Source organism: Scylla paramamosain, chromosome 24 (assembly GCF_035594125.1).
Source record: "Scylla paramamosain isolate STU-SP2022 chromosome 24, ASM3559412v1, whole genome shotgun sequence".
Taxonomy (NCBI): Eukaryota; Metazoa; Arthropoda; class Malacostraca; order Decapoda; family Portunidae; genus Scylla; species Scylla paramamosain.
Genome location: NC_087174.1, coordinates 9,855,478 through 9,879,827, shown reverse-complemented (window position 1 = coordinate 9,879,827; position 24,350 = coordinate 9,855,478). Strand labels below are relative to the sequence as shown.

General features: G+C 39.8%; 2 protein-coding genes across 4 annotated transcripts; one reads left to right on the top strand and one right to left on the bottom strand.

Moving 5' to 3' along the window:
- Window positions 1-981: 981 nt before the first annotated feature.
- LOC135112716 (contactin-like) lies at window positions 982-19,310 on the top strand. The gene is made up of 26 exons (XM_064027467.1): window positions 982-1,139; window positions 1,780-1,993; window positions 2,133-2,365; window positions 2,677-2,933; window positions 3,046-3,188; window positions 4,776-4,953; window positions 6,368-6,568; window positions 6,945-7,047; window positions 7,430-7,611; window positions 7,997-8,172; window positions 8,722-8,833; window positions 8,959-9,102; window positions 9,311-9,445; window positions 10,029-10,210; window positions 10,576-10,617; window positions 10,738-10,821; window positions 11,251-11,389; window positions 11,554-11,708; window positions 12,238-12,369; window positions 12,528-12,617; window positions 12,955-13,140; window positions 13,568-13,753; window positions 14,303-14,471; window positions 14,907-15,040; window positions 15,323-15,506; window positions 15,669-19,310. The coding sequence occupies exons 2-26, from the start codon at window positions 1,784-1,786 to the stop codon at window positions 15,812-15,814; spliced, it is 3,903 nt and encodes a 1,300-aa protein (XP_063883537.1). The 5' UTR covers window positions 982-1,139; window positions 1,780-1,783; the 3' UTR covers window positions 15,815-19,310.
- Window positions 18,187-24,156, bottom strand: LOC135112720 (uncharacterized). Of its 3 annotated transcripts, none has more exons than XM_064027474.1 (8): window positions 23,997-24,156; window positions 22,836-23,029; window positions 22,212-22,298; window positions 21,845-22,003; window positions 21,292-21,484; window positions 20,838-20,998; window positions 20,159-20,348; window positions 18,187-19,820 (listed from the first exon to the last, which is right to left on the bottom strand). In XM_064027474.1, exons 2-8 carry the CDS (start codon window positions 22,968-22,970, stop codon window positions 19,735-19,737), a joined length of 1,011 nt encoding a protein of 336 aa, XP_063883544.1. In that variant the 5' UTR covers window positions 22,971-23,029; window positions 23,997-24,156; the 3' UTR covers window positions 18,187-19,734. The 3 variants fall into 3 exon arrangements, with proteins under 3 accessions (XP_063883544.1, XP_063883545.1, XP_063883546.1); XM_064027475.1 differs by having other exon boundaries at window positions 24,099-24,130; XM_064027476.1 differs by lacking the exon at window positions 23,997-24,156 and adding an exon at window positions 23,893-23,913.
- Between the last annotated feature and the right edge of the window lie 194 nt (window positions 24,157-24,350).

Below are 24,350 nucleotides of genomic sequence, written 5' to 3'. Positions count from 1 at the left end.
CAAAACTTCTGTATCTGTCCACTGCCGTGTATGTGCATTCAGTGCCATCCTTGCTACTCTATTATGCCCTTTTTCTAACATATCAATTTCACTTTCATTCCACGCAATCACATCCATACCATACATTATACTCGGCACAGCCACACTCTTCCACACTCCTCCCTGCACGTCATACTTCGCTCTCTTCCTTGCTGCACTTCCCACTAGTTCACCATGCTTATCTTTTCATTATTTGCCTTTTCACACCCATTCATACTCATCCACATCTCTTAGTACTTGTATTCTTGTGCCTTTTTAAACTCATTCACTCCAATTCTCCATACCGCCTTACTTTCATCCTCTAACCTATTCAGAATCATTACCTTACTTTTCTCACTGCTAAACATAATTTAAAAGTCTCTTCCATACCCACATACAACATCCAGAAAACATTGAAGCTCATATGCCGATTTACCCATAACCAATACATCATCTGCATAAAAAAAAAAAAAAAAACACCACTTTTATGTGACCCAAGTACTTCACTGAGAACAATGTTTTTTTGTTTTTTTTTCGAGAGACAGGTGAATATGTATGATAATAATACCAATTATGTTAATTGTCTGTTAGTTTTGTGCTACAACAGTTATCGGCTACTCTGTAAAGTAATTAATTGTATTTGAAGTTCTAAGACCTTTTGGTTGGAAGATGGAGGAGTGGGTCGCGAGTGATGAAAGAGAGTCCTGTAACAAAGTGAGAAATCAAGGAAGAAACTGCATGAGACGCGCAGCGCTCACCTGTGGAGCCGCGTTCGGACACCTGAGATCAGATGTAGACTAGACGAGAAGAGCAAATAAATAATCTATCTTATCCTTAAGAAACCCCAATGAAAAAAAATAAAAAAAAATAATTTGTTAAAGTTCACGCTTTTCCCAGTAGTTATATAATATACCAGAGGACCGTACAGAAAGAAAACTATAATTAGGATACAGGACAAGTGTGATCGGAGGAGTTGTTTTTAAACCCCGGAGAAGGTGGCGGGGTGTGGCCAGCAGGTGTGTGTTCCTCTAATACATGGCTTTATTTGAACCCTGCGAAGCGCTGTGCTTGTAGGGAACAGGGTGAGAAGAGTTCCCTAAGTGGCAACAGCTGTTGTACAGGTGAGTGGGAGATAGAGGTAAAGGAGAACCGAAAGGAGAGGTGAGAAAAGCATCAGGAGGAAATCATTGCGGGGAGAGGGACATGCCATTACGTATCACCCATCTCTTGCTATTGTTGACCAGCATAAAAATTTATGAAGGGTTTTCACGGTATTTTTGAGATGTGAGCAATTTTTTTTGTTATCACTGAAATGGTTTATAGTCATGATGTTAAATTTGCTTCAAGGTTAGTTTGAGTTAGGTTAGATTTTATTTGCTCCAAGTTCGGTTAGGTCAGGTAAAGTTTGGTGTGGGTTCAGTTAGGTAAGATGAGTTGAGGATAATTCAGGTCAGGTTTGGTCTAAGTTTGGTTAGAGTAGTTTAAGTTAGATTAGTTTGGAGTTTGGTTTTATTCATTTCAGGCTAGGTCAGTGTTCTTCAACCTTTTTTTCATTACGACCCAGTTTGATTTTGTATACTTCCTTCACGACCTAGTATGTCTAGCCCCCAGCCACTGAATTAAAGAATATCATAACAAGATTAGGAAAGTCTCTTTGACTGGAGGATGTGCTGTTGTTATTACATACTGCATTGTTACATAAAGCCTGAAAAGTAAATATTTGTATTAAAATTGTAATAAATGTCTCAATTTGTTCTACAGAAAGATGGGGTTATGGGCGCTAGTAAGTGTAGCCACAGTGGTGGTGGCAGCAGGACGTGCTCAGTTGCTTCAGAACAACATCCTGGTGGATCCCCTACTGGAAAACACTGTGGAGAAGACCTGCCCTACCAACTGGTCCACACATAAAGGGTCCTGCTACAAATTTATCCGTTCTCCTGTCAAGACCAGGCAGCAGGCCAGGGCACAGTGCCAGGTTGTTAACTAGGATCTGTATTAGTTTACTGGACCATCTATTTTGTGGCACCAGAAAAGTTATCATTCCACCAATATTGTGACATACATTTTGCATACATTTTCTCAGCTGTGTAAACCCTTTCCCACCCTTACTACAGGCATATGGCAAAGGCTCAGACCTGGTGAGTGTAAGTAATAAGGAAGAGCACGGCTTCCTCACTCGCTACCTCCATGAGAACGATCCTCTCCTACGTAAGTGGTACACGGGTGGCTACCAGAAGACTCCAGGCTTTTGGGAGAATGAGGGTGATGGCTCTTCTTACCAGGACATGATGGAGGCACTCCTACCAGAACAGGCAGCCATCCCACAGAACAGCTTCCTTGCATACAGGTTAGTAGTTGGTGGTCTTTGGGTCTCTACAATCTTTTTTAGTATGGAATGGAGACTTAATTTCACATTTAAAATATGTGGCATTTGTATCATTATTATATTATCATATTTCACACATTGCAGGGTAAGAAATCCACACATAATTGAACACATATGCCATATGTATGTATAGACACAAAACAGTATCTTCCATCCTTCATTCATTTTTCTCTTAGGTTAAAACTTGGGATTTCCCATCACATAGGTTTAACTTATACACATAGCCCTAGGTTCAACTGTGTCCATCCCTCACTCATTCCTTCTTCATACAGCTACTCAGTGTTGCACAAGGAGTGGGGTCTGTTCATGGTGGATGGGGAAGAGGCCCTACTTTATGTATGTGAGATCCCCCAAGCCAATATCAACAGCATCATTGATGAGTCAGTGGAACGTGACCATGAGTATGGCTTGGTGATCCAGGACCCCACCAAGGTGCCTCAAGGGCCAGTCTTTGATCTGCAGCCTGTGGACAAGATCTTTGACCTGGCACGGCGGGAGGTCATCAACTACATCTCAGTCACGTGTCTTGGTGAGTTGATGCTGGCTGTTTATGCTTCTCTTGTGCGAGTTGTGTAGAGTCCTTTAATAAGGAGTATCAAGTACCTTCCATTCTTGTGATTTTACTGTTCATGTTTTCCCAGCCAAAGGGTACCCCCCACCCACTTACACCTGGTACAAGGAGAGCTATGAGAATGAAGCCATCATGTCACGTGCCATTGATCCACTCAAGGACCCAAGATTCACTGTGTCTGGTGGGACTCTCATCATCAACAATCCTAACCAGGCAGGCATATTTTATTCATCTCATATTCCTTCACCCCAATGTTTTAATCAACATTCTTTGTAACTTGCTGTGTTCTCTCTCTCTGATAAAGAAAATTCTCTCTCTCTCTCTCTCTCTCTCTCTCTCTCTCTCTCTCTCTCTCTCTCTCTCTCTCTCTCTCTCTCTCTCTCTCTCTCTCTCTCTCTCTCTCTCTCTCTCTCTCTCTCTCTCTCTCTCTCTCTCTGTGTGTGTGTGTGTGCACCTTTTCACGTCTGCCCTTTACATGTTATTATTGTCTTTTAGCTCTTTCTTCCTATTGTTCCTCTTATTTGTCATTTCTCATTTTATCTTCATCCTCTGGTGCCTCTCATATATTAGTACAGTAATCCCTCCAATGTCCAGGTGTTCAATAATTAGACTTTTCATTATCTGGATGTAACATACACCAGCCACCAGCACAACTCAAGCTTCCCACTGTGTGCCACTCTTTGGACATTGTTACACTGTGGTCATGTGACAGTGCCAGAACTATGTGAGTGTATTTTTTTGTCCTCACATCTGGCAGGACACAATATTGCAATGCCAATGCATGGCTTAGAACTATGTGAGCATTGTGTTCTCACATTCATTGTGATTCAGTGGTGTGGCTGTACGCAGTATGATGTCTCACTGTGTGGTGGATGCAGTGGTGCCACAGTAGTGAGGCACTTTTCATTTGTTTGTGTTTTTGCAATGCTGCAGTGCTGCCACCATGTAGTGTGACACAAGTCTTTTTCACTCCCTCTTTCACAGGCAAGCCAGTGTGACTAGTGTTGTGGCAAACAAGTGGTTTATCCACATAAATAATCTGTATGTAAGCTGTGCATGGAAGCATGGATATAATACATAGCATGTTTGCATTCATTTTTTACATCTGCAGATATGCCATATATATTTGCAGTAATTTTTCATGAGTGGTATTTCTCACATTTACAGTTGTTTTTCCACACACCTACACAACTGCAACTTTTTCCTGTTTCTGCTGACACTTGGTTGCATTCATGTCTCTGCTGTTCTGTCACCTGTTGACTTACCATGGAGCATATGCTTGCTTTCCTGGCCAAGAATGATTTTATGTAATGTGTTATCACTTGAAGTGAACAAATTTAATATTAGTTTCCTTGCTTGATAAGGAAGGCTTCATCCAACACATACATACACAAAACGTACAAATCACACATAGATGTAGGACAGACAGAAGAAAAAGAGTATAAGAAAAATAATCTGTAAATTAGTATTTGTAACAAATGTCATAGATGAAATATGTCTTAGAATTGGTTGTACACATATATATGTAATGCTGTACAATAACATTACTTACTGATGTCCAGTAAATGATGAGAATCAATGAGATGTGCAATATCCAGACAAATGCAACATCTGAACATGCTGTGGATAAATGACAATAGATATTGGAGGGATTACTTTATTGAAAGATCTTTAGATTAGCATATCATTAAGTAATTACTCAAAATAAACAAACCTCCCCTCATATGCTAATCTTAACCTCCTATCTTCTACCACTTTGTAATCCTCCTCCTCCTCCTCCTAACACACATGTGTCAACAGGTTGAGGACAGGGGGAAGTACCATTGTCGGGCTGAAAATAAATTTGGCTCCATCACCTCCGAGAGCATCCAGCTATCATTTGCCTATGTGGCTGAGTTTAACCTGAAGCGCTCACATGAAGTAGGTAGCCAGTACTGGGGGAAAGCCATTTATTGTGACCCACCACAACACTTCCCTGGTAAGTTGAAGGAGTTTTATTGTTATTGTCCTTCTCATCATTGTTATCCTGAGGGCCATCTGTGCCCTGCTCAACCATCCTTTTGTCATCTTGTTGCCATTTTCATCATTAATATAGTTTGTGTGTGTGTGTGTGTGTGTGTGTGTGTGTGTGTGTGTGTGTGTGTGTGTGTGTGTGTGTGTGTGTATGTGTGTGTGCGCGCGCGCTTGCTTTGTTTCAGTTACCCCATTTGTGGAGATGTTAGCTTAGTATATAGGTAGATCAATATTATTATATTTTGCTACAACTATGATTCCATTTTCCTGACACAGCCACACAGTGAAGATGCAGCAGAATTTTAAATCCCCAAGACCAGAAGACAGTATTTGAATGAGCAAACATGAAAAATATTTTCAGGAATATGGTGTAGTATACAGTAGGATATGTGACAATGCATGGTCATTATAATGTACAACTGCAATAATGTACTGAAATTTTAATGAATATTAAATCAGAATAATGAACTAAAACTTCCATAATGAACTTGCCACTCATGCGAGCACTGGAATTTTAATAAAAATTCATTCATAATAACTAACCAAAACTGGCAAGACAAACTTGCCATTCGGACGAGCACTGAAATTTTGATAAAAATTAATCAGGATAATAAACTAAAACTTGCAAGACTAACTCACCAGCTGTGCAAGCCACTGTTCACCTATCCCCTGCCTGACCCTTCCCTTTTTTTTCCTTTCCTCTCTCTTCTTTTATCTTGTTTCTAATCTCCTTCCCTGTCATCTTCCCTCTCATGGGAGTGATACTGCACTTTCTCTCTCTCTCTCTCTCTCTCTCCCCATTATTCATTTTATGTCATTTTTGCTTCATCCTTTCTTGCTGTTTCTCACTCATATATATAATTCCATTTTCATTCTCAATCATTCTCATTCTGTTTAGCAATCCTTAGGATTGTTCTTACTTTCACAGAGAGAGGGGAGAGAGAGAGAGAGAGAGAGAGAGAGAGAGAGAGAGAGAGAGAGAGAGAGAGAGAGACTGACAGTAAATGTGACTGATACATGACAAAGCAGCACGAAACTTGAGGTAATAATGAGTGAAACTTGGGATGGTAAGAATCTAGGACTGAGTGCAAAACTCAGGAGGATACTTTATATATTTCTTGTGTTATCTCAAATGTAGTAGTGGAAATGTGCTCATTCTCTGTACTTTTTTTAAATTAGAATTTTTTTTATTTTATTTATCTTTTCCCTGGAACCAATTAATTTTTTCCCATAGGTTCTTCAGTCGCCATAACACACATTTGCCATAACAAATGCTGCATTGGAACGAATTATGTTTGTTGTCGTGTACCCTACTGTATTTATATAAAGAAATATATAGGGTAAAGGAGCTAAGTGGCAACAATTGTCTGTGTCCCCAGATGTCCGCTACTACTGGGCTCGTACCTTCTTCCCCAACCTGGTGGAGGAGGACCGTCGCACAATGGTTTCTCAGGATGGCAACCTGTACTTCTCTTACGTAGACATGATTGACAATGGACTATACAGTTGTAACGTCATGAGCACAGTCTCAGGGATCGGCAAGAACGGACCCTTTTTCAACCTGGATGTGGTGCCTCACCGTGAGTCTGCCAGGCCATGTTCGATGGGTGGGGTGAGGGTGGGTTTGTTCAGCAGTGTCATTGGTGCTTCACAGTACTTATCCTTCTGTGTTAATTAGTACTTTCCTGACTTGGTTAGTTTTTCATCCTGATTGCCCTCCCCCAAACATCATACTGCCTTAGTAGTGCCTTGATGCATGTGGCTTGAATTTTTGCTAGGTGTTTCATGTTAGTTGGTGTTATACTCTATACTCACATTAACTTTTTGATAATTTTTTAATTCTCTTTTTTTTTTATATGTATATGTAGACTAAGACACTAGCCAAAACTGTTTCCCTAGCTTGTTCAGTTCATTTTGAGACAAGATGTACAAGAACCTCTTTGCTCCCCACAACAGCTAACTACCAGCAGCTGAAGTTTGCCAACAACTTCCCCAAGGCCTTCCCTGAGGCTCCCATCAGAGGGGAGGACGTCAGGCTGGAATGCATCGCTTTTGGATAGTGAGTCTCGGCTTGTCTGAGGAGATGGTGATGTGTGGTCAGTCAGTCACTCCAGGGCATGACAGGAAGATAGGGTAGCAGTTATTAGAGTGCATTTTTCTTTTAAGTATACAGAGATATAGACAAGTAGTATTACATAGACAGTTAAGGAAAGTATATCATTGAAAGGTAAGTTGATGGATTGTTCTGAATGAGATATATTTTCATGTGAAAATCATGCAACAGATGAAGTGAAACAGGTAAACTAGTACAAGAAGCTTGTTTAACTAAAAAATGCCACTGGTTTATATTGCTTCCTAAAAGGAGATGGAAAAAAATTATCACCAGAAATTTAAGTACTCCACCAAGTTTATTTGAGTTGCATCTCTTCCTTCCCCACCAGTCCTGTTCCTTCCTACAACTGGACAAGGCGTGGTGGCGCCCTCCCTCGAGGTGCTCAGCTGCTTAGCTACAACCGGGTCCTCATCCTGCCCAAAGTGGAGCCCTCAGACATGGGTGATTATGTGTGTCGTGCCCATAATACCAGGGTGGCCATCGAGAACAGCATTGCCCTCAGTATTCAAGGTGAGAGATGCTGCAACCTTCTCATTGTGTGGTCATTGTATTGTTCATATTTCTTGCATTACAAGATACTGTAATTAAATTAAATTTGTTGTTAGGGTTATTCTTGTTTCTCTTCTTTATTGTATTCTTCATATTTCTGTCATCTTGAGATGTTATAACTAAATTAGATCTGTTTTAAAGTTTCTTATTCTTGTTTCTCTCTCTCTCTCTCTCTCTCTCTCTCTCTCTCTCTCTCTCTCTCTCTCTCTCTCTCTCTCTCTCTCTCTCTCTCTCTCTCTCTCTCTCTCTCTCTCTCTCTCTCTCTCTCTCTCTCTCTCTCTCTCTCTCTCTCTCTCTCTCTCTCTCTCTCTCACCATTATCATCATACAATTCATATTTCCTGCAGCCAAGCCAAGCTTCACCATTCGCCTTCAAGACCAGTTCATTGCCAAGGATGCAGACCTCATGTGGGAGTGTGAGGCATTTGGCATCCCTGATGTAGACTATGCATGGCTGCGAAACTCTGAACCACTTAACCTGGAAACACTGACTGAAGATGAAAAGGAGCGTTATGAGTTAGCAGTGAGTTCTGGGTTCATGGTAAAATGGGTGGAGGTGCAGGAAGACTGAGACGTATATCACTCACTTATAAATAAAGCATGCTATCAATTTCTCCATAACAAACAAAATGCAGTATTCCTGGTGCATAGTATTCAGTGTGGTTTTCCCTTGATAATCTTGTGATCATTCATTTTTTATTTATATATCTCACATTGTTTATGATCTCAGGATGTGGTGTGAACCATAAAAAAAATTGAAAATACAGGAGAGTAGAAACAAGGTTAAAATCTGGCCTATATCTTGTACCTCTGGATTCACTGCCAGGGAAACAGGGGCTATAGCAAAAAGGAGACAAACCCAATTTGTCTCTGCCCAGCTAGGAATCTGAACCTGAGATTTTTTAGGTGTTAGCTGAACACAGAAATCCCTACATCTGTGTGATCACACATACTTGTACATAACAATAGTATTATAATGTGAAGTATAATAAAAACTGTACTATATTGTAAATTGACCATATAAACACAAAGGTGTGAGGAGTATTGTCAAAGTATGTATGTTTGCTCACAGGACAGCATACTCAAGATCAAAGGGGTGAAGGAGTCTGATGAGGCTGTATACCAGTGCATAGCAACCAACCAACTGGGCACCTCCTACTCCTCAGCCCAGCTCAAAGTATTAAGTGAGTACCCAAGAGGGAGGGGAGGGTTCATCAGAGTTGTGAAGAAGAGAAATGGTGATTAGTTGTAGACGGTAAAGAAAGGAAAAACCCATCTTTAATCTCATAGTATCTTGTCCCTTCTTCAGAGTTGGCACCAACGTTCCGCAAGAAGCCGCTGGAGACAGAGATGTATGGTGCTGAGGGGAAGAACGTGACCATTGTGTGTAATCCTGAGGCAGCACCAAAACCGAAATTTACATGGCGACAAAATGGACTTATAATTGGGAATGGTGAGTGAGTGACAAAGAGAGTGAGTTGGAGAGAAGTAAGAATGGTAAGAGAAAAGTTGGAGAGAAGTAAGAGTGGTAAGAGAAAAGATTTGCTATTTACAGTAGAAGATACTGAAGGAAGCTAAGCATGAAGAGTGACTGGTGTGTAGATAAAAATGGTGATGATGATGATGATGACATTCTTCCATTAATCCCTTCTCTCCTGCAGGTGGAAGGAGAAAAATACTGCGCAATGGTAACCTGGTGATTGATCCTGTCTCCCGTGAGGACCGAGGCAACTACTCCTGCACAGCTGAGAACATCTATGGATCAGACACCAGTTATGGGTGGCTGGAAGTCCTGCGTGAGTTGATTTCTGTGTTGGCACCTGTAGGAAGGACGATGGTGACTTGTATCAGGTTTATTTTATGACTTATTAAACTGATTTGGTGTGGATATATATATATATATATATATATATATATATATATATATATATATATATATATATATATATATATATATACGAGTATATATATATATATATGCATGTAGATTTCTCATCTTGGCTACACTTCTTTATAGGTATTAGCCTGGTGTGTACATTTATGAACTTGTTGATCATTTATCAGTTTGTTTTAATTGATGGTACTTTTTATCAGATGCTTCCTGACAAGTTTGAGAAATGGCCAGTTACTTGAAAGAAATTTGTCCTTCACTTCTTTTTCTTTGTAATATGGTGAGGATAGGATAGGAGACTTGTTCAATGCTCATGACAGGATAGTTTTTATCAGGTGGCCTCATTCATACTATTTTGCAATCTGCTGGAGAAAATTATTGTCAGTATCAGCGTAGCAAGTACTTTCTTAAGTTTTATTGGAGACATGGTTATTGTTCAGAGTAGGATATTCTTTGTTAGAACATTATCAGTTCTCCCTCCCACACAGGTAAGCCAGAGTTTTACCGCAGTCCACCTGAGGAAGTGATAACCGCCAAGGGGGACAACATCACCCTGGAGTGTGAGGCATATATAGATCCTCTTTTGGACAAATCATATATCTGGCGCCACAATGGACTCAGGATTGAACTGGACGACACTGAGTACCTGCGACACCTTGCTTACATGCAGGTGTGTGTGTGTGTGTGTGTGTGTGTGTGTGTGTGTGTGTGTGTGTGTGTGTGTGTGTGTTTGAATTGATTTCCATGGAGTCTGTCACTGTTTTGCTTGTCCAGTATAATTTTTTGAGCTTGTTTGTGTTTTTGTCTATAATATTGTATTCAGTATCTCTATGTTGTATTATGTGTATAGATTTATATATTTTAATGATTCCCTGTACTCATTTAATTTTCAACTCTCAAATATTTGCTTTCCCCCAACATTTCTTTGTGTTTGGCTTTGTGTTCTTTTTTTTTTATGTTGATTTCTTTCTTTAGTTCTACATAATCTGCCATTATCCTTTACCTTCACTTGTTTTGTTTCGTTCCTCATGACAGGGCTATGATTATGACTACCAGAGTCGGAGGTACAACCTCTATGTGAGTATATTCAGCATCTGCATGCAGTTTTGCTTTTCCTTGAAAAAACATCATTTTGCATCCATAACACAACCTGATGTTGGTCATTGCTTTGTTTAATTGAGGCCTTTCTTCCCACAGGACAACCCATATGAGTCTTCCCTCTATCTGAAGAGAAGGGAGCAGGAGGTGTATGTTGCCAAAAGATACCCTCCCTACCAGAAGGTAAAGTCTGTCATCATTGCAACTTAAAAGTTCTCTCACAAAGTTTATGCTTCAAAATACATAGATTATTGCTGATCAAGACTATTTTTGTGTTTATTTTCTTACTAGCTTACTGGATTTATATCTGAAGGAATGCTTGAAGGGCATCTAGAGTAGGAAACTTTGCTCCAAATGTTTGACTGTCCAATCCATCAAGGAAAAATAGGGATATTAAAAGAAACAATGATGATTTGAGGAAATACTTGTTAATGTGTACATGTACATTTCTTGTCTTGACTGGGCCATATTTACAGAGGATGTCGGCTTTGAATTTTGATATACTGATTACTCAGACTGATGAGATTGTAAGGCAAACATACTTTCCTACCATTCTCTTTCTCATGGCTGTAAAGAAGAGCCTGTATTCATTCATTCATCTCTTCATCCCAGGGCTTCCGTGCAGGCCACCTGAGGATACCAAATATCCAGATGGAGGATGCTGGTGTGTATGAGTGTGTGGCCATGACACCTGTGGCCAAGATTTCCATATCCACTAAAATTATTGTCCATGGCCCACCAGGACCGCCAGGTACAGTGTCATGATGACCCCTTTCTTGTTGATGTTGAGGTAATTGTGAACAAGAAAGAGTAAATTGTAATATTAACTAAGTTTAAGTGCATGAATTGGGCAGCTGAGGGATTGTGCACAGTAGCAACAAGAGTCATCACATTAACAATGGTGTACTTTCTCAGGTGGAGTGACAGCTGTGGACCTGACCAGCACAAATGGCCGAGTGAAATGGACCAATGGTGCAAGTAATGGCCGACCCATCTTGTCCTACAACATCCAGACTCGCACTCAGTGGACCCGAAAGTGGATAACAGTGGCAGAGAATATACAGGCAGAGGTAAGGAGTGGGAAAGAGAGAGAAGGAATATTAAGGTTATACAGAAGAATTAGTATTTGAGGAACTTTGGTTGAGATATAGATAGGAGGAAATATTAGGGATGGAGACTGCTGGGAAAGGGAAGAGTGGACTGCAAGATTGCCCACACCACTGGAAAGAAGGAATTTATAGGAGATTTTTAGGGAAGAGAGATGGAAGACTGCCTCAACAATGGGTTGATGAAGCAAATAGAGTATGAAAGAGGAAGTTTATTTAGGCTATTAGGAAAGTATTTAGGGACTGTGTTGATCAAGGAGCATTGGGTGGTAAGGAGGGAATAAGTCTGTTCAAGAAGGCCCAAGAAGAGAGAGTTTGGAGACACAAAAAGACAAAGTCACATATCCTTGTTATTTTGTTTGAGATGATGAGTTTAATTTCCACACTTAAAGAAATAGATGGGAAGGAAAATTTAAAGAATTTCTTAGTCTCCTTGTTCAGAATACCCACCAATTACCTACTAATGGGGCATTCCACCTGTTCACTCCCGCAGCTCATTGACACCACCAATGGCCGCATGGAGTATCAACTGGATGACGTGCTCTCCCCCTGGTCTGCTCATGAGTTCAGGGTGCAAGCTGTCAACATTCTTGGGGAGGGACAGTACTCCAGCCCCTCACCTCAGGTATGTGTGTGTGTGTGTGTGTGTGTGTGTGTGTGTGTGTTGACATGTTAAATATTGTACAATGTAATATAATACTTATAGATACATCACAGTGTCTGTTGTTTAAAACTGCCTTTTAACCAGATTCACAAGTATTTACTGCATGTGTCTCCATTCAGGCTAACACAAGGCCAGACCGTCCGTTTACCATCCCAAACAACCTTGGTGGTGGCGGAGGCAAGACTGGCGATCTTACTATCACCTGGGAGGTATGGATTAAAGAGAGATGTATATCCATTTGGCAATATTTGGTAGTATTACCTGAAAGAAGTAGAACAATAGGAAGGACCTTAATTAATTTTACCTTAATCTGAAATGCATTACACTTGGCATAAATCATGAACCATATCTCTTCATTACCTATTTGACTGTAATGTGTGTTGTACTCTCCCTCTTCCTTATCACCATTCCTTACCTCCTGTTGACTCACTGTTCATTTTCATGTATTCTTTTCCCTTTGATCTATATTTCCCAACAATGCCATGCCAATATAACTGAACTTTCCCTTCACCTACACCCAAAACTTTATTACTCCTCCTCCTACAGCCTATGTCTGGAGAGCATCAGAATGCCCCTGGGATCTACTACAAGTTATTCTGGCGGCGTTCAGTGTTGGACCCAGAGACAGAGTTCCAGAAGGTGATACTGAGGCAACGAGGCAATGTAGGAATGCATGTGGTGGATGTCAACCCCATCAAGTACTTCTACACAGAGTATGAAGTGAAGATCCAGGTTAGTGATTTTTGGTGAGCTCAGGGAAGGAGGGAAACAGATCTCTGGATAGATAGATGAATTTATGGAGTCAGATGTAGATTGACAGAGGAATAGGAAGAAGTAATGCAGAGGAAAGAAATCATGTTGAATGAAAAGAGGGAGATGATGAGAGAAGTAGAGATAACAGATGTATATTCCAGTATTTCTACTACAGCAAAGAGTAGGATAGAGGTAGAGTAAGGATGCCATAGTGCTTTTGAATACTATAATAAAGCACTGGGATAGAGACAGAGTGAACACAATGAGAGGAGCAGAGATATATATATATCCTAGTACTTCAGTATTAAGAAATGGAATGCCATAGTGTTTCTGAGTGCCATAATAAAACAGAGAGAGAGAGAGAGAGAGAGAAAAGCAATACCACAATTGATTCTCTTTATTTTAGGCATGGAACAATATTGGTCCAGGTCCAATCAGTGAGCCTGTGACAATCTTCACTGCGGAGGACATGCCCCAGGTCCAGCCTACGGAGGTGTCTGCATTTGCCCACAATGCCACCTCCCTCAATGTCACCTGGCAGCCTATTGAGCCCACCAGGGAGAACATTCGAGGCAAACTTGTCGGCTACCGAGTGAGTAAGGGAGGGTTTGGAGCTGATGGGGTGGATGAGTTATTTGTTATTAAGAACGTGTCTCTTGTCTTGTGTTGTTTGATGTGAGAATTTTCTTAACATCTTGGTCTTTTCATTTTTTTGTTTTCCATTGTTTTGTACTTTATCTTTGTGAGTGAATGAGTGCAATTTTGAAAGTGCTATGAGTGTCCCTTAATTCTTTCACTCCTAGAGAATTTTTCCATAATCACCTACAACTTTTTTAGGCACTTTTTTCTTCTCTCTTAAATGTTTTCATTGCCATGAAAGGACATGTGTCAGAGAGACCAGCTTATGGCATGAGAAATTGGTAAAAAAAGAATATGCCTCCCAAAAGAAACAAGAGGAAAGGAACCTATTCTCTCTTTTCTTTGGAATCATATAAATAAGTTTTTACAGTGCTCTGAATATCATCAAAGCAGCAAAAGGGTTAAGGAAGTATTAGGTAGATTTCTAAACTATCACTCTATTTCCTGTGAATGAGGAGAGAGAGAGAGAGAGAGAGAGAGAGAAGGATTCATGTATTTGCAGATCAAGTACTGGAGACGTGTGGACAATGAGACAGACCACATCATCAAGCTGCAGCGAGGAACAGAGCCACACGGCCTCATTGTGGGTCTGGTGCCAAACACCTTCTACTGGGTGCGAGTCATGGCGTACAACCAAGCTGGCTCAGGACCTGAGAGTGAAAGATTCCTGGGTGAGTTTTGCAGATGTTATGTTAAAATGTATGATTGAAAGAGTTTTGTGGTGAATGTAAGAGAAGGATAGGAAGGTGCATGGATGGATGAAGGTTTTGTTGAGTGAGTAGGTGAGTGGATATCATGAAATAACACTTGTTTGTAACTACGGAAAGGACTGAGAATGTGATGAAGAGATGGAGAGTGGTTGTGTGGGTGGGTAGTGGAATATAGGAGATTTTTATATTGTGGAAAGATGAAATATGTTATAATTTGAAAAGATTGGATAGGTAAAAAAAAATTGCCATGTTTTCTTTAGTCTTGTGGTGCTCTTAAGGGAAATGTCTTCATTACCTTATTGTCCTTCAAATCTCACATACATCTTTATATTCTCCTTCATTCACTCTCCCTCTCTGCCCCAATCCTTGCCTCACCACTCGTCCATTCCCCCACAGAGCGTACCTGGCGCCACCCACCCCTCATGCCACCCAATGCTGTCCAAGTGTACCCAATCAACCCCAGCACCATCCGTGTCACCTGGCGTGGTGTCACCCCCACACCCATGGAGGAACCTCTCATTGGGTACAAGGTGAGTACATTCCCACCCACCCATCCACACACACACACACACACACACACACACACACACACACACACACACACACACACACACACACACACACACACACACACACACACACACACACACACACACACACACACACACACACTACTGAAGCCTTGTAAGTGGAAACAAGGCATGTGTGAAGTGATTAATGAAAAGTAAGAGAAAAGCATTCAAATAGCAACCAGCCATCTGATAGGTAATGCCAGACTTGTTACCAAACACACTTCCTTTTCCTTGTCACAGATCAAAGTGTGGGAATCCGACCAGGACTTCACCACAGCCAACGACACTTTTGTATACATCGGTTCACCCCTGGAGGCTTACATTACTGACCTGGCTCCTGGCAAGTCCTACATGCTGCGTGTGTTGGCATTTTCTCGAGGTGGTGACGGCAAGAAGTCCTCCCCTCCCTGGAAGTTCCAAATGGGTGAGTACAGCAGCTTACATTAGATCAGCTTAGGATAGGATTGGCTGAAGTGTGTCAGGATAGGTTAAATTAGGTAAGATCATTCAGAATGAAGCACAAATATTCAGTCAGTCAGTGAGTCGATCAACCATGACCTGTCATCAACATACCTTCACGCAACAGGAGACACAGATGTACTCCGAGGGTCAGCCCCAGGAACCTCCCTTGACCTGCTGTTCAACTCAACTCTCCTTGTGACCTTCCTGGTGGGCTTCCTCACCCCAATCCTGCGCTCTCGCTTCCTCCACCACCATCACCACCACCAGTGAGTGCTGCCACTGCCACCCTGATGATGGTGTGGCAGGAAGCATCACCCAGATGTCAGGTGTTGAAGGTGATGCTGTTCAGGAGACCGTCCGGTAAGCCTAATTTACTGAGACTGTTTTGGTGGCATCTGATTGCTACTTTTTGAAGCTGTGTTCTGTGAAATTGTTCCTCAGAGTATTTCAAGGCATGTACATAAGGGTTTTCATGGTTAACACTCTGGAAAAGGGCAATCATTGCACTAAGGCAGTGTGAGTTAGGTTCTGTGTGTATGTCACTGTTTGTGTATTTGCTACTGTATGAGGTTCTAATCTCAAATGGGGATCTGCTTTTATCACAGCAGTTAAAAATCTGATTCATACGTCCATTACTGATAAGATTTGTGTGAGGAGCTGCAGTGTGTCTCAGGGTTGCTAGCATGATCTGGTCAAAGGAAGACACATTAAGTATATAAGGCTTCAGGGGGAGGGTGGTACACATACCAAGAGGTGATACAAGGAAGAAAGATGGCATATATATGAGACTTCTAAACTTGTCCATGAAATGATGAAAGGAAGAAGTAGGTTTTAAGGGAGTATGGAAGGCAGCAATCTCTTCAGGAAGTTGAAAAAATAATTTCATAGGGAGGGTATATACTTAGTATAATTAGAGATTTTGAAAAGCTTTGAGGAGGAATTAGAAAGGGAGAGAATGATCTTCAGAAGTTCAAACACTGGAATTTCTTTTTAGAAGTTTCAGAGAGAATGAATTAGTTATATTGACAGCTTCAGTTAGTGGATAAAGTTTTTATGCTTTCATGGAGTAGCACAAAGAGGGATTATCTCTTATGGGGAGATACAAACATGTTACCTTTGAGATATATGCAATTCTTCAGGGTTTAAAATGTAAAGGGACTTCCATGTGATTTTTATTGTAAGGGAATGAAGTGTTTTCTATTTCCTCTCCCCCTTTTCATTTTGTAACACTTCCTTGCTGACAGTATGACAAGATACTTTATTCTTGTGCCATGTATAAAGACCTAGTTCATGTTTCCAAAAATCTTAGTTCTTTTGGTAATTGAATTTGATCTTCACTTGGCATATTTCTTACACTAAATGACTAATGTGTTGTTTTGAGGTTGTGTCAGCCTTGATTGTTGTTTTACTTGATGAGAGGGATGAGGAGTGGAACATAAAAATCACCACTCTATTTTCATTGTCATAAAAGCATCCACAAATTAGTATAAACTAGTATTAGACATAACTTTAGTGGAGGATGTGTTATGTCACAGTCAACATCAGGCTAAAGTGGCAATAGTTATTTGCATCGGAGGTATAACAAATGGTTCCAGTTAGGCCTTGGTTATCATTTCACTCACACAAGTGGGAGACTCTCCATGCCGTCAGTTTTTAAATGTGTATCTTGATTTGTTAAATGAATATTTTCTTATTCATAAAATTAAAATTTTTACTAAGGTACAGCTATTCCTGCTCACTCATGAAGAACCCTCTACTGTTACATTGTGGGAATTTCATTTTGGCCATCTAGAGGCAAGGAGGTATTGATATTACACAGTATTGTAGGAGGCCTTGATCCAGAGGGCTCTCTTCAGCTACATTCCCAGAACACAGTATTATCAACCCATCTTTAATAACACACTGCCTTCTGTTTCGCTCACAGAATATTAGTGGCTTGAGTGGTGGTGTTCAGAATGGGTATGTGTCACTAGCAGTTGTATAAAGTGTTAAGTTGAAGGTTGTGTTTTTTAGTGCCAATTTGATAACCAGATAAGTATGGCATCTGATCCATAATACTACTAATATATTCCCACTCCATGCCATATTTTTGTTGTTACTTAAATTTTCAAGTGTCAAATTCTGTTTTATTTCTGATTAAAATTTTCAGGTGTCAAATTTTACATTTAATTTGAATTTCATTTTTTTTTTTTTTTTTTTTTTTTTTACACTAATGTTAATGTTTTGTATTTTTGATACCTACAGCTCAATAATAATGCTGATGTACTCCTTCCATTACACTCATGATAGTTTCCATTGTTTTATAGAAGTATTTAAGATGTACAATGCAATGCTTTTGCTATGACTGAAAGTGTAAATAACCTGTAGATGATGCCAAGTTTATTTTTTTTTGTTGATTGTGTTCTGTGTATCCTGTTTGTGGCTCAAGTTTGTGGCAAAAAATGTACAACGACAACAATGACAGTAATTCCAGCAAGAGAATCTCACATTCCAGTAGGATGCATATTTTGCTGGTTAGCCTGCTGTAGTCATGTGTTTTAAAACCAAAGGCCATGATTGTGTGCTTCAAGTGTGCATTTACAAAGTATTGTTGTGCCTTCAGCTGGTGGATATGTATGTAGCTGCTAAGTCCAAACACACTAAATAATCCAGTCTTTATTTGTAACCATATCACAATGAGAAAACAATTACCTACTTAAGATATCTTTGTTGTGCAGCATGGCATGACAACTTGGCATTGAAGTCTGGTAATAGTAATAGTAATAAATACTGGTAATAGTAATAGTATTGAATACTAAATTGATAAAATAATAATAATAAAAAAAAAATCACAATCCCAGAACACTTACAACAGTGCATAGGAAAATATGACATTCACACATGGAAAGAAACTAAACAACATGATAGCTGGATTTTCATCACTATTGTGACAGACCAGTACAAAACATCCTATGCAAAGCACTTTACACACATGAAAAGTGTAATAATTGATAACTAAAGGTGTGACTAAAAATAAAATGCAATGCATCACACACACACACACACACACACACACACACACACACACACACACACACACACACACACACACACACACACACACACACACACACACACATTTATAAACTGCTCTAAATTTCACATTAGGACAAATCTGTCATGTTTATCAATGTATCAGAATGATGAATATGCTAAGCAGCCTTCACTGAGGGGCTATGATTAATGTTCCAGAACTATTAATGTATGGCAGCCATGAAACACCTGAGTTATATTAATAATTTGTAGCAGCTACTATGAGTGAATATGAAGTTATAATGAATGATTATGAATATGCAGCAGCCAAGAATTTTAAACAACAATTAGTACATAAGCAAAGGCAATTATGAGTAAAGAAATATCCATTGTGAATTATACACAAAAATATATATATCGTTAGAACTAGGAACTAGGTATTACCAGACATGAAGTAGGCAGAGTGAATGAGGCAATGGAGAGAGACTTGCATGAAATGATTTGACAGGTGTAAGAAAAAAAAAAAATTGTATGTCTGTCTGAATGTATGTCCTGTGTCACTGTGTTGGCCAAGGGTAACAAGCCAAATTTTTCTTACATATCTTTTGGTTTCAAACAGATCCGTCCATTCCTAGTTGATCTTTCAAATATATAGGTACATAACTTTTTTTTACTTGTATACATAGGTTACAGTGTATCAATATTAAACTTTAACAACTGTTAACTCAGATTCAGTATAAAAGGTGTTAATATGTTTTGTGTATTATTGACCTTATCTTGGAAGATAAGGTAATGGCTTGTAGTCCTTCCTTTTGACCATTAATCAGGAAAGAGATGTAATTTTATCTGATCATTTTGGACCATATATTGTTGACAAAATTTGAAATAAGAAAATTATCCATGAAAAATATGGAATGCAGCAAAATGGAAATAAGTAAGTGTATGAAAGTTTTAACAAAAGATATTTATCTCTTGCTGTGAGCTTACTTCAGCTTACTCCTTAAATGTGACCTAACACATCTAGGATGAGGTATATAGCATAAACATCAAAGTGACAATACATGTCACCTTAATGTATAAGTTATACTATCACAACACTTGCATTCTCTCATATAAAAGAATATTCAAGAAGAAATTTTCTTAGAAGCCTAATTATAGCCAGCTATTGTGAATGTACATTAGCACCGTGCCACCACTCGCCGTGCTATCCACCGACATGGAAACTCAGCCAGGGCTGGCACTGCAGAGATCTCCACTGATGTCCCTGGAAAAGAAACCAGGAAGAATTTACTAGTATTGTTATCTTTTAGTGAATCACTGTGTTATAATTCTTTCACATTCTTCACATGTAAGCTTTGAAATAAACTGCTATGCTCTTATAAACTAGTTACATCAAACACTGGTATATTACATTACCCTCAAAATATAAACTCCAAATTCTTGGTGTTCATTCTCCTACTTCCCCTTTGGTGAATCAGTTTTCTATGAACTTCGCACTAACAAAATATTTCTTAATGGTGTACCTTGTTCTAGACATTCACACGTTAACTCCAAAAAACTCACCCCAGAGGGTTCACGTGCTATCACTGAGAGTGAGCTTACCCTCTGAAAAAGATTCCTGGATGTCAAAGTTCCTGAGGGAGACAGTGTCGAGGAAGGCATTACGTCGGTGGAAGAAGACTGTCTCCCAGGTGTTGCAGCGCACCATCCACAGGGCAAGGCCACTCTCTTCATTGAACAGCTTGAGTACATTGCCACGGCCCTCCCGTGGACTGTTGCTCACCTCGAAGGCCTATGGACATCCAGAGACCATTCCATTACAGCCTTAAAAAATGTATAGATGTTCTAAGCACTGATATTGTATCTTTACCTCTTCATTGTTAGTCACTTCTAAACTCTGGAGCAGTCTACTTTCCACCATGTTTTCAACCTACTTCCTGCATCTGCCTCTTTTAAGATGGGAGTATCAGGGAATTGCAGACATTAAGAGGATTTATTCACTTGTAACTCAATTTACTTTACATTTTTTTTATGGCCCCTGCATACCATCCCTTGTAAAAAAAATTTTACTTAGCAAAGACTTCATTCATTCCTAGATGACTTGCAGAATGCTTACATTACCCTCTTTCAAATTGCAAAATCGATCTTCCTTTATTCATCAACAAATTATCTGAAATCAGATTAATATTATATAAATGTAAGCACAAAGATTTAGCTTTATAACTTTGTCTCATCCTGGCCAGAGTCCTAAGCAGGTGTGTACTAAAGCAAAACCTGTTACCTTGTACCCCTGCTTGTCTATGAGGCCTGGCGGGAGGCTCAGGGTTGGGAATTCATCATAGCCACTTGGTGTCACTCCTGATGATGTGCTGCTTATCTCCTCCATGCCAAGGTCATTTGTAGCCCCTGCTGTATAGCCTATCAGCCCACCGGGACCCATGCCTGAGGATGAAAGTGCATGAATTACACTAATCAATATAGAAGAGATGGATAATGAGTGTAATAAAAAATATTGTAATGAAAAATCTTTAACATTTATTTTGAAATTACATGAAGCAAAATAAAACCAGGTGAACACTTCATGAAAAATAGATAAAATTATTTACCAAATGAAAACAAAAACCACTGTAAAGCAAACACTACCAGCTTTGTAAACATCCCATCACTTCCCTCACTTATCCATATAGTATCTCCCCTATGAATCCCCATCCCCACATTGCCACCATGCCACTTACCTACTGGCTTCTTGCCCTTCCACACCAGAGTGGCAAACCAATTACAGTTATAGTTTTCATCACTTGGCTCGCACATCTCAGCATCAAACTGCAGTGGGTCATTTTCACTGAGGAACTCCTGGAGACTGCGCTTGCCGGTCAGTCGCTTGCCGAAGAGGAAGAACTTGGAGCGCATAAAGAACACTCGCTGCTCCTGATGGGGTGGAAGAGGAGTAACTGTTTTCATGATCATCATTTTGTTTACTGTACTTATTTTCTTACTTATGAATGTCTTTGACTTCTTTGCAGTCTCAGATGGTCTTTTCTGTGATGCTCTTCTTACTCTTGACAGAATAATGTGTTCATCAAATACAATAACCACAGATGGAGTGTACTGAATGCTCATCCTTGTGATTGTGAAATAGAGCAACATAAATTAAACAAGATATACAAGATATTCTTAAAGCCAAGATGATATGGTTTTAATGACTAATGTACCAGAAATAACAGAATCATAGTGTACATTACAAGGAACTATATGACCAGTGGTTGTTTTCTTGAGCAGTTAACACACCTCGTCATAAAAATCAAAGAGGATCACTCCCTTGCCAGGATCCACCTCTGAGATATACCCACTGCGGTTGATGACCTTGGTGTTGGGCTGCACACTCGCCTCACTCACAGGCTCCTTGCTGGCCCGAGCGGCATACCACTGGCAATGGTCGCTTGACTCCTGTATATGAAACAAATTAAGTGAAGGAGAAGCAAAAACATCAGGACAAAGGACAGAGTTGTGGCAATATCAGAGAAAGCATGAGAGGCACTGTTGAGATGGTTTGGTCTCTTATGCCTCATACTAGTCAGGCTGAAGGAATGGAGCATTCAACATTCTTCAAAAAAGGTTGAATGTAGGCAAACTTGCCCATCCACATGGCACTCACCTTATCATACACATGGCAGTCAAAGTGTACCACATCTCCTATGCTGAGTTTGTTGGCAAAGCTGTCAGTCTTATCCAGCAGCTTACCCTGAAAGAAGAGGTAACAGGATCACAAGCATTCACAAGTGTTGGTCTTGAGGTATTTGTCCTTTCTGTATATGATACTTCTACTTTATGTTTACTAATTCTTTTGTTGCATGTACAACAAGCTAATGATTTACAGCAAATAAGAATGTTTTGTCAAACTAGCCAATGCGTATTCTTTTCTTACACACTCACACACACACACACACACACACACACACACACACACACACATGCCACTAGTGGTGCAGTGGCTAGCACGCCCAACTCACAATCAGGAGGGCCCAAGTTCAAATCCCAGACCAGGTACAAAGTTATGGGGCAGACTTTGCAGTGTAACCCTACTTCACCTAGCAGTGATTAGGTACCTAATGTAAGTGGGAGCTGTGACCTGCTGCTTAGGTAAGAGATACAAACTCTGGAAAAAAAAAAAAAAAAAAAAAAAAACACACATACAGGGTGGCCTGACCACCCTAGGCTATTATTATTATTATTATTATTATTATTGTTGTTAATATTATTATTACACACACACAAATACCTGGTGTATGAAAGACTTGACCCACAGCAGCACACGCTGGACCTGCCCGTTCAGCAGGAAGGTGAGTATCACCTTGCCTGGCAGGAACATCTCCTCCACCATTCCTGTCTGGTGGAACAAGTACTTCTCTGCCATTGTCTCTACCAACACAAAGCAGCCACTGGGGAACTCTCAACCTGTCCCTAAGGATGAGTCTGAAAGGAAAACCATAGCATTAACATGAGTGCAGCCCAACTCTCTGCTGCTAATTAACCACATTGCCAATTTGGTCTACCACAAACTTGGTCCTCAATTACACATTAACAATAAACTAAATGTTTGTTCTTTATAAAAGCCTACTTCCTTGCAAGTCCTAGAGAATGGCCACACATCATACACACAACACAACATCAGTCAATAGTATGAGATGGCCTGAGTTGATAAGCCAAGATGATCACTATCCAAGATAGTGAGTTAGTAATCCAAAGTGGTCTGTGTTAATAGTCTAAGGAGGCCCAAAGTGATAATTCAGGATGGTTGGAGTTGATGATCCAAGATAATTCTATATGCGTTCAACCATGTTGATTATCCATGTCTGCAATGGAGTTAGCTATTATCGTAGATGGTCTAAGTTGACAGTTACAATTACAACTATTGACTTGATTTACCCTGAGGGATCCACTTATTATTGATATGGGACAGACCGCTATAAAAATGCACAAAATTTAGACATAGGAAGGCAGAAACATTGCCAGACACATACACAGAAAGATACACATACACAAAAACAGTAAAAATCACAGAAATAGACAAAAATACCGGAAAATACAAAAAAAGAGACAAACAGATGGACGTAATAAAACAAATACACAGACACTGAAAAACAGACATATACACACAGAAAGACAGAGAGACACAGGCTGACATAAATGGACACAGAGACAGACACACAGAAAGACTGACAGACCGACACAGACACTGAAAGGCTGACAGACACAGAGAGACAGACACAGACAGAAAGATGGATGCCGACAGAGACACAAAACAAAGAAAGATAGACAGATATGGAGATACACACAGATATATAGACTGCCTCCTCCTCTTCCTACTACTACTACCACCACCACCACCACCGTTATCACACATCACCATACACTCAAGGCTTTCTAGCTTATAACTCACCTTATTACTTATGGTTAGAGTATTATACTAGAGGCAAGCGATGGAACGGATAGATATGTTCGGGAAAAGGAGAGGAGTCGGATTATCACAGTATTCACTCACGGAATCTTTATTACGTTTACTTCTCAAAAAGGTGTTTACATACCCGATGCTAGTTCGTCTTCGAATAACTTTGCCATCTACTTAAGCTCATAAAAAATCTTATGAATACTTAATAATTCAGTAGAATATTACTAAATAAATAAATGAATAATAGTATAGCGTAAAACTTATATAACCGAAATGGTTTAATGACAAAGATATAAGAGTAGATTAATGTAAAACATTATAAAGAAGAAGAAATGTGCTGTTTTA

Excerpts from the sequence above, each read along its gene's own strand:
- LOC135112716 (XM_064027467.1), top strand. The coding sequence starts at position 1,784 with ATGGGGTTATGGGCGCTAGTAAGTGTAGCCACAGTGGTGGTGGCAGCA. Across the intron at positions 9,446-10,028 it reads TGGGTGGCTGGAAGTCCTGC|GTAAGCCAGAGTTTTACCGC; the intron begins GTGAGTTGATTT and ends CCTCCCACACAG. Across the intron at positions 10,618-10,737 it reads GTCGGAGGTACAACCTCTAT|GACAACCCATATGAGTCTTC; the intron begins GTGAGTATATTC and ends TTCTTCCCACAG.
- LOC135112720 (XM_064027474.1), bottom strand. The coding sequence starts at position 22,970 with ATGGCAGAGAAGTACTTGTTCCACCAGACAGGAATGGTGGAGGAGATG. Across the intron at positions 22,004-22,211 it reads ACTGCCATGTGTATGATAAG|GAGTCAAGCGACCATTGCCA; the intron begins GTGAGTGCCATG and ends TTTCATATACAG. Across the intron at positions 20,349-20,837 it reads TAGACAAGCAGGGGTACAAG|GCCTTCGAGGTGAGCAACAG; the intron begins GTAACAGGTTTT and ends GGATGTCCATAG.